The 9,767-nt window shown below is 45.3% G+C and overlaps 1 protein-coding gene across 1 annotated transcript; it reads right to left on the bottom strand.

Annotated features, from left to right (window-relative positions):
• Positions 1 to 212: 212 nt before the first annotated feature.
• Positions 213 to 9,733, bottom strand: NOC4L (nucleolar complex associated 4 homolog (S. cerevisiae)). The gene is made up of 13 exons (XM_009335276.1): positions 9,635 to 9,733; positions 9,241 to 9,348; positions 8,538 to 8,687; positions 7,819 to 7,918; positions 7,495 to 7,529; positions 7,341 to 7,391; positions 6,682 to 6,793; positions 5,983 to 6,043; positions 5,329 to 5,439; positions 3,844 to 4,007; positions 3,010 to 3,092; positions 1,964 to 2,077; positions 213 to 1,647 (listed from the first exon to the last, which is right to left on the bottom strand). The coding sequence occupies exons 1-13, from the start codon at positions 9,704 to 9,706 to the stop codon at positions 1,531 to 1,533; spliced, it is 1,278 nt and encodes a 425-aa protein (XP_009333551.1). The 5' UTR covers positions 9,707 to 9,733; the 3' UTR covers positions 213 to 1,530.
• Positions 9,734 to 9,767: the final 34 nt, after the last annotated feature.

Here is a 9,767-nt window from a genome sequence, read left to right as displayed (position 1 = left end):
ATTTTAGAGCTGAAATACAAGGCTTGGGTGAACCTGAACTGAGGTCTCTCAAGTTTTAAGTTATCATCTCAGCCATTCCGCCCTCCTACCACAGATAGCAGAAGTCAAACAAAAAAGAAGAGCAGGCTGGCCAGGGAGGAGACAGGATTGCTTTTTCACCAGAGAACAACGAAGAGTGAGACTTTTTTTTTTTTTTTTAAAAAAAAAAAAAAAAAGAGAAGAGGTAGAGCTCTATACTCTGAGGACACGCCCATCGTTTGAAAAGCATGAAGAAAACTGGATGAAGAAAACATAACGCTTTGTGTCTCCGACAGGTGCAGCTTTCCTTGACTTAAACAGACTTGTCTGCCAGAAATTACATTTCTTGGCCTCCACTTTCTTGACTGTATTTTTCTCCTCCACAAAATATGACTTCAAAACATGCAAGCGGAGTTAAAGTCTAATGAGACAGTAAGTCGTTGAAAACGATTACCAAAAAAAAGTCCTGAGTGAGTGTATCTGTGCTCTTAAGGAGTTGATCTCAAACTTAAAAACTTGGGGGGGGAACCCTACCAGAAGGAATTTCTGCATGACTTTTGGAACTATATGACAAAAACAAATTAACAAACCCACCCAATATCAGCGGACTAGTTAAAACTCAGTTAGCACCTGGATACACACTGGCCGGAGCTCCCACAACGCTTGCAGGCTGCAGGCAAAGCTACATTAAGCTGCTTATCATTCTGAAGCAAAAATCAAGGATTAGACATACCTCCCACGGCACATCAGCTGGCCTCCCTAGCCACAGCAGTCACCAGGATTATTATGCTCATTTCCAAAGCTCACGAGCATTTTGAATTAAGCAACCTTACAGCAGGAGATGGATGTACATGAAGGAACATCAGCAACACTTCACAGATGGAATTACTGAGCGTCACCTATGAGTTGTGTTTGACAAATCTGGGCTTTCAATGCCTCGAATGCGAGAGTGTTAAGATGAGTACATAGAAGCTAAACATCCCCCTGAAGACGTGAGTTCAAAAGTGTATATAAAAAATATAATTAGAATATCATCAGGTGTTTACAGCTATGTATTGAGGTCACTTGCTACAAACAAGTTATCAGCTCTAGTATGAAAGTAACACATCTGAAAAATAAAAGCAGTAGTCAGAGACCGCACTTCCCCTCAGTCCCATCGAACGGCAGCAAGATGGTTTGTCGATGCAGTCACCGACGACAGCCAGCACCAGCAGCTTCGGAGAAAAGGGCTGGAATTCCAGCAATAAACAAGTCCGGAAAAATTTGCTCTGCTGGAAAATCCCTCTCAAGTATCAGGCGGCAACATGCAAGCGTGAGAAACAAGGAGCAACAAAGGAAAGTCCATCCATGGGTAGCGGCAAAGGTCACTGAAGGAGGCTGCGCCCTTCTCAAGCAGTCCAGCTCTCATCACATGGAGATACTTCCAAGGCAGAGTTGCCGAGCACAACACGTGAGCTTTGTGCATGTCCCTAAGACCAGTCAGTTGTGCAGATGTGTTTATACGAGATCACGTCAATCTAAAGTGAAGTGCTCTGCAAAAATATCATTTTTCTTCCCAAACAAACCTCGTACTTGCTCAAACTCCAGGGGCACATCAGCAGCCTTTTTCTTTACTTCTTTATCAAAAAGCTATAAAGAAAAAAATAGAAGATATTGGCAAAACTCAGTACACGCTCTTCACCCTGGCTGATACCGCTGCTCACTCTAACCTCTTAAAAAGATCCAGCAATAAACCTTTTATATAAAGGCCATCCCTGTTGCCACTGCTGCCTCATGCCCCGTTATATAACAGACATTTTCCCATTTTCCCTGGCTCTGGGTAACCAAAAGTCAGTCTAGCTCCCTCCCCAGCAGCAAGGCTGATGAACAGGACACGGCTATTGCGTCCAGGAACCAGTCTCCTTTCCCCCGGTTCCAATCATTCACACAGGCACAGCAACGCTACCTCATAACCCGAGAGCTCCAGGAGTCCTGATATGTCATCCTCTATCTCAGACAGCGACTGGTTCAGGATTGCAGCTGCCTTGGCCACATCTGGATGGTAATGGTTTTGTAGAGACTGCAAAAGCAAGACAAACAGGAGATGGTCTAATGAGTACCGGGTAACACACATCCATCTGGATTCCCACACAGCTATCTGCCCCTGTGTTGGTCAGATCCTCAGTGAACATCAAATTCCGGCAGAGGCAAGTTTGTTGTACTGTGCTACTACAGAGCTTCAAGAAATCCTGATTTCAGCCATCTTTCAAACACATCAAAGGCCCCTCTCACCTGGTTCACATCCAGCTCGAGACAGACTCCTCCACAGGCTGTGCCCACAACACATAACCCAATTCTGCCACCTCCCACAGCCCGGATGCTGCATCCGAGCTCCCGTTCTCGGGGACTCCTGCTCCTGCACAACATTCTTGTTGCTGCTTCAGCCCCTTACACAAAACCTTTGTAGCATTTAAATGGAAAGTCATAATCCTGACATTAAGGTTTTAGAACCATCAGGAGTAATTTAACCAATTTCAATCTTCATTCACTATCCTACAAACGATCCAGGTGAAAGGTGAACGTTATAATCTTCTCTAGCGTTTTTAAACCCATTTCTACAGAATGACCTAGCTGTACCCAATTAATTTCCATCAGTGCTCAGCAAGTTCCTCTCTCCCCTCCAAAGCAAATAGAAAGCCTCATACATTTGCAGCTATTTAGTCTGTTTCAGCTGTTAACTGCACACTTTTCAGCTGCAGAGCCAGACGTGTGCTCACAAGTCATCTACTAATTAGCATGTACGATTTCTCCAGTGTGTGGAATCCTTTGCCTCTTACGCTAGGGTAGAAAAGGATGCAGAATAAATGATCAGCCAGAAACTCATCTCATCTGCAAGATGTATGCCAGGAGGTTCTTGTAAGTGGGACTGGCCACTGCCAACGTGTGCCAAGGAAGTGGCAAGGGTGAAAGAAGCCCATACCAGACGCAGATGTTCCTTTTTAGCTGACATACCTGAATCTCCCAGAGAGAGCTCTCCAAAGCCCGGCTTTCAGATGGCTCCTCCTCCTCCATAATATATGGATCTTCTGACATACCTAAGGAAATAGAGATACAGAGCTAATACCTTCTGCGTGATGTACATACAGAGACCCAGAGCAGCGCTGCAGCCAGTTGCTCCTTCCCAAGACATTCAGGGTCCAGGAACAAGCTGACACACCCCAGCACGACCCAAGACACTGTTTGCAGCAGTACAGAATCATACTACTTTGAAGGAGCGCAGGAAGTAGGGCACAAAGAACTGGAACAGTCTGATGCAAAGGGCATCTCAGGCAACTTTGAACGGTCGCTACTGATGTTCGACACTGATCAGTTAAATCACAGAGAGATGAAATAAAAACTCAGGAGACTGCTGAGGCCCCAGTGGGGCCACCTACACAAAACCACCACAGACTGAAATTGAAGAGGTCTCTGCATTCATTTTCTTCTCATTTCTTGAGGTGAACAAGACAAGCTCTGTGTCTGGTACAGGTCCCCCCCAGCCCTTTAGCATTTGTAAGTAGCCTGGGTCGGTGTGCCAGGCTCAGAGCAGCCTTCGCCCAGGGAATCACAGAGGCTGGGGAGCCAACTGCGAGGCCTAAGGTCAGAGAGGAGCAATGCAGATGGGTCTTCACAGTCAGAGAACTTGCAGAAGCAGCCTGCTGGCTTTCCACAAACGCAAGGGACAGAGGGATCCTTCTAAACCTCAGAACTGGGGCTGGGATCTCCTCTCCTCCTCCACAGGAATCCTGCTCTTTATGATGTCTAAAGGCGTTAACACAAAACTCCCCTGCCCACCTTCCCTCTTACCTTCTGGCCCATTAGGTCTGTGCACTAGCACTTTGCACGCAGGGTGCCTCCGAAAGAGATTACAGATGAAGGGAATGACCATGAGAAGAGCCTCGGGAGGAGCAGTGAGGGCCAGCCGGGAGAGGCGCTTTATAAATGCTGCCACCAGGTACGCCGGCAAGTGACTGTTGGAAAGGAGACAGAAGAAACCAGCATGTAAAAGTCCTAGCAAGCGAGCCAGCAGTCTCACTGATCCAAACAGCACGTCAGGTTAAAGATCAGTGGGGCTCTTCAGATTTTTTGGGCTCTGGAGTAAAGAGAAGCTATAAGAATCCTGGTTTCAAGCAGTAATATTGGGTCTTGTGCGCTCTCTGGAACAAATCGGGGGGCATTTCCATTCAATGCATGAATAACGTCAAATCACTCTGTGACTCAATCCAGATGCATGGCACCACTCCAGGCGCTCGCCGTAGCCAAGCACAGCTCTTGTACATGGTCATTCACACGGCAGTCTTTATTCAGTCATTTTATAAACTTCTGAGGGCCTGGCCTGGCAACCTTAATTATATTCTGCTAATGTCGTTTTGTGGGTTTAATTAATACACGGGCCACGGTGTTAAATTTACATAATACTTCCAGCGCTAAAGCAAACAGTGCAGCTGTTAATGGGAACATAAAGCTGCTGTAATGTAAATGTGCAGGACAGTTCTTTTTTCATGGTAAAAATGCAAATTTCTAACAGCAATCAGCTCATCTAGGCATTTCTTCAGGTCAGAAGAGCTGGGATGAAAGATGACAATTTTCAGCCGCTCAGCCTTCAGCCCTAGGGCTTGCTACACCTGCAAGGCTCAGCAAAGCCACCCCACGGGACACCATCTGTCAGACCTCGTTACTCTCTCCAAAGCACACCAGGAATACAAGGGGTTTGATACTAAGTGCCTAGTGCTGAACTGTAAAGCGTTACTCTTGGTGTATTTTATAACATACGATGGCAACTATATGACCAGCTGCTTATCTAGTTTCTTCCCTGTGTACAATGAATGGACAGCATCAAGACAGACTGCCAAACACTTTATATTTCAATGTTATATGTCTGCGAAAGGTCAGCGATTTATCAACAGCTTTATGATCTGTAAAAAGCCTGCAAATGTAACTTTTCCATATTCATAAAGACAGACAGAAAAATGATCACTTTCAGCCGAAGTGGAATACAGATCAAAATACATCCATAATCACTTGCAGATCAAACTCAGATAACTAACTGCATTTTTACTTTCTGAAACTAGATGGCTATGTGGCAAATCTTCAAAAATAGCACACGAAAAATTACACAACGCTACAATAACATTCTTGGATTCAGTTTTCTCAGTAAAAATGAATCTAATCCAATAGGCACACTGAATACATTATATCCAGGCACGTGGGGGACTGTTCAAGAACAGTCTCTGGACAACAGAAAAACAGGAGGAAAAATATGTGAACATATGTAATAAAGATGCTACGTACGATGAAGACAAAAACAGATCAGCCAAATGGAAAAAGCGGGCTCGGTACTTCACGTGATATATAGAAGGGTCTAAAAGACTGTACAGCTTTTTGAAAAAGTCAGGATATTCCCTGTTAAAAAAAGGAAAAAGACGACATCCATTAGTGATGTACAATGGAACCACACTGTGTCTAAATGTTTCTGTGCTTTCGTTATAGACTACCCCAGACCACTGCTGTGCTCTGTTTAGCTTTCTTTGGCTTCTCTCCACAGCCACCGCTTGAAAACAAATTGTAAGGCGAATTTACGGCTCTTGCAGTGCCCAGCCATTTTCAGGATGTGAAGCTATGTCCATTGACTGCAAATGGTACAGGATCCAGTGAAAGGCATATCAAAGACTACGGCTTCACTATGTAACCAGATCAATGGAAATTGATTTTCAAGTGCTGAGCAACCACAGTCTGGAGAAGAGGATATTTAGGCTCAGCTGAAAAAAAGGTCAGACTATCAAAAGAGCTCAGCATCCAAACAGCTGAGCCTCTTGTGCGGAGTTTGGCTTTCGCATGGGGGAATTTTAAAGCCTGAAGATGCGCAGAATCCATTTCAGCTCCTTTCTATAAGGATATAAATGCAAAAACCCATGTTCCATTAAACAAGATGCTCTTTTCACTTACAGATTATGCTGATGAATCAGAATAAATAATCCATTTAAGGCTAGAAGACTTATTGCTCCACCTGTAAGAAAGCAGGCAGGTATCAACACAATAAGAAAATAAATATCAGCTTCGATTTGTTTCTATTATAAAACTTTCCACAAGGAACACAAAACTAAGAGTACCTGAAATTAGAGCCAGCACGATGGCTGTAAGGTAACACAATTTCATCTAAAACCACCCAGAGGCTCGTAAGTCACTTACAAAGATTAAGCGGTAGTTTAGAAGAACAGGCTCTGAAGGACTGAGACACAAACATGCTGCTCTAATCCCCCAAGAAAGCCACACCGGGGAGGCAAAGGTCTCCTCAGAAAGGACATTTCTGTAGGAATCTGCGCGTCCTGTGCCCAGATGCAGGCCAGGTATCAGCATTGCTGGCTGACCTCTATATTTAAAAGAAACCACTCCAGTATTCTACTCTTCCCAGAGCCTTAAATACGATCTTCCTTACACACACGGAACAACAACACTGACCAACAGAGGTAAAAACATCTCGCTTTCAGGGACAACGGAGTTCACACTAGTTCCTTAGCTTCATCCCAGCCAAAAGTACATCTGTTCCATCACCCAGGCCGTGGTGTTGCATCCGGCAGCCCCTCCGAGTCCATACGTACCATGCTGCAGAGCCTCACAAAGGACAAAAAGCCTGTTTTCACTCACCTATGCCATAGGCCACTGTCAAGAAGTCTATCATGAGAGTGGGCTCATTCATGTAAGGCAGGATGGAGTCATGCAGAATGACAAGAACTTTTTTGTAAAGGCCAGCGGGTAGCTGTGAAGGACAAAACAATACAGTGAAACAAGCATTGCAGGGAGAACTCAGAAAGCAACAGCAACCCATGGCTCAAAAAGGCAACGCACAAGCAAAAGGGAATGTGCCAGGACAATACAGAACAGCTTGCAGCAACAATACCCAAATGGGAGAGTTTACAAGTGACACCTGACAATTAAGCTCATTCAAAGAAGCAGGTGCTCACAACTAAAAGTGTCATCACAGCTCAGAGGGGAAAGTTACCAGCAAAAAGGCTTGGGAACCTTCAACTTGTGAACAGAGGTTGTTATGCTGCAGGTCGTTCCTTACAGGCAGACTTGTTTACAGCAGGGAAAAAAAGGCTGAGAGTAAGGAGCAGCAGCACACCGTACACGAGGTCACGTTTCTTGGCAGGAGAATAATCCAGCAGAAATGGTGACTGGGCCGTTCTCATCTGACACTGAAAGCATAGCGGGGTCCTGCCGGGAGCTCCATGCAAGGACGGCCACAGCCTCTAACGATTAGCAATTGGAAAGCCATGCAGATCAGTGGCTGAAGTAACACTCACCTTGTGCTTCAAAAAACTGAGCCACATTTTTTCAAACGCCTGCTTGTGTGCCTTAAAACAGAATTGTGAGCAGTGAGTTAAACACACTCGTGTAGATAAAGCTCTATTTTAAGTAGATAGAATTTCAACTCTGAAGCACCAAATGAACAGTTACCTGCAGCTTCGACACTTTCAATTCCTCCCAGTTATCTAAGAAGAAAAGGAAAACAGACGCTGAACTTGAAATGGATGTTTAAAAAATTAAGACGACCCTTTTTTACTTAGTCCTTTGATACCCTAAAAATCTGGGCTGAAGTCCTTGTCTTGACACAAGGCCATGACAGACCCCACTGTAGACTGAGGAACATGGATTTTGTAACACTTTTAGAATCACAGAAGCAGACATTTTTCATTAACAAACAATATAGTCTTTACACAATAAAAATCTTAAACCTGATTTTCCTTTTCATACACAGTTCATCATGTGGAGCTTACTAACCTTGCTTCACCATAAATCTGACCATGTCACACTCTTTGTTCGGCATGTTAATGGGCGAAATGAGGGAAAATACATTCTGCTGGTAAAATGGCAGCGGCCTCTGAGAAAAAAAGCATATCATCACACATGAAGCAAGTTCCACAACAGATGGTAAGATGCCGGACTTCAATATTGTCTTATTTCCCGAGCACTGCATATATTTAGGAGAGAAAAAGGAAAGGAAAAATGCTGATGGCTGAACTACATACTGGTTTACTCTCTACTGCTGCCTTGTCCTGGGCTATTACTTGTTTGCCTAACACAAAACCCATCTCTGAACTAATCCTGGTTTAACAAAATTGGTAGATCCAATTAAAGAAAACAGACTCTTCTTCTGCACCAGAGAAAAAACAGAATTGAAAGTTCTGTGTGTGCCACCCGAGCTGCAGAGATTTGGGTCAAACAGAAGCTAGAGCCCAGACCAGGTTTTGCATGAACAACAGTACGCGTGCCTTGAACTACTTCCAATTTCAGACTGAAGACAGTCTTAGCATAACTGGCATATACTGTGAGCAAGAAAAAAAAAAAAGGAAAAAAAATCAATGCCTTCAAGTGAGCACACTCACCACTCTTGCTTCCAAAGTCTTTCCATATACCATCAGACCCTCCCTGCTTCACGCACAAGATACACGCTTCAGAGCGGTTTATCCAGACCCACCTCAACAGTAACCATGTGTTACCTCTTTTGTCTTCTGCATGACTTGTCCAATACTCTCGGTGACCGCCTTTATGACAAAGTACCGAATGTCATCATACTCCATATATTCTTGAAAGCGAGAGATCAGGAGAGAAGCGTCCTCATTTAAGGGAAGTAAGCCATCAACAACTACCTAACGAAAGGTTTGCAAAGGAAAGCAACGACTCAGCCTCTTACAGTACTGGAGCAGACAGCGAGCCGCGATGGCTGAGGGCACCCTCCTGTCTTCCTGAAAGGCAGCTAGCATGGCTGTGCACTGCTTGCCCCAGAGCAATGTCCACAAGCCGTTCTGACAAGCCCTCCTGACCTCCAAGACGGGCCCCTTCTATCAAAGGCAATGTCATTTAGAAATGACACGGTGGCTGAACCAGGGGCAGTACCCTCCCTCTCGTCTCCCAATCCTTGCAAATGAGGCCAGGGACTCCAAAAAACTACCCCAGAACCGGTACCTCATAAACACTCAGGAATCCAGCTCGAACCTGTACAAGGCAGCTGCTCCCACGCCTGCAGGTGTCACCTCACCACGGACAGAAGCTCTAGGTCTTGGTGCTCTCTCTGGAACACCACCCTCCCTTTGCACTGAAAACCTCCTAGCTTGGAATTTTAGTCCTGGAGAAGGTGAGCACGTGAGGTTGTGCGTGCCATCGGGTAACTGACAGGAGGAACCTTTCAGTTCTATAGCTTACCTTAAGAAGTTCACGAGGGAAAGTTAAACTCCCCTTCCACTCTACTTTGACCAACGGATATTGTGCCTCCAACTCAACAAACTTCATGAGGGTGCAGAGCGACAGTTCCTTTAAAAGAAAACAACAGAAAAAAACCCCACCTCAACAAGGACACCAGGGGTCAGACCCAAAGGAGGCAACTTCTGAAGGAGGAAGAATGAACTAAGATGGTCTTCACGAAGAAAGCTGCGTGCCTGCTACTGGCAGGCTGGTGAGCAGAGGTGAGCCAGAACACCAGCAACGTCTTACAGCACTGCCCGCCCTCCCACACTGAAACTACTGGAGTGATAATTGCTTCTGCATCGCAAGGGACCCCCACGTGAACTCGTGTCTCAGCAGCAGGCTCGGGACCTACCTTGACCTGGAAGGCATCGTGTCCCATCAGCTCCGCCAAGCAATCCACGCAGTCGTTGTAGCGGTGCCTCATCCATATCTTGTACTTGTCCTCAGCGCTGTAGTTATCTGAAGGGTGAAACACAGACAAGCCT

This window comes from Pygoscelis adeliae, unplaced genomic scaffold (genome assembly GCF_000699105.1).
Source record: "Pygoscelis adeliae isolate BGI_AS28 unplaced genomic scaffold, ASM69910v1 Scaffold410, whole genome shotgun sequence".
NCBI classification, from domain to species: Eukaryota; Metazoa; Chordata; class Aves; order Sphenisciformes; family Spheniscidae; genus Pygoscelis; species Pygoscelis adeliae.
The sequence above is the reverse complement of the archived record's forward strand: the minus strand, read 5'-3'. Positions and strand labels throughout refer to the sequence as shown.

What these genes read in the sequence shown, in the direction of transcription:
- NOC4L (XM_009335276.1), bottom strand. Translation starts at nt 9,706, where the DNA reads ATGAGGCACCGCTACAACGACTGCGTGGATTGCTTGGCGGAGCTGATG. An exon ending in CAGACCTAATGGGCCAGAAG is followed by an intron (nt 3,093 to 3,843) that starts GTAAGAGGGAAG and finishes CTATTTCCTTAG; the next exon opens with GTATGTCAGAAGATCCATAT. An exon ending in TGGAGCTCTCGGGTTATGAG is followed by an intron (nt 1,648 to 1,963) that starts GTAGCGTTGCTG and finishes TTTTCTTTATAG; the next exon opens with CTTTTTGATAAAGAAGTAAA.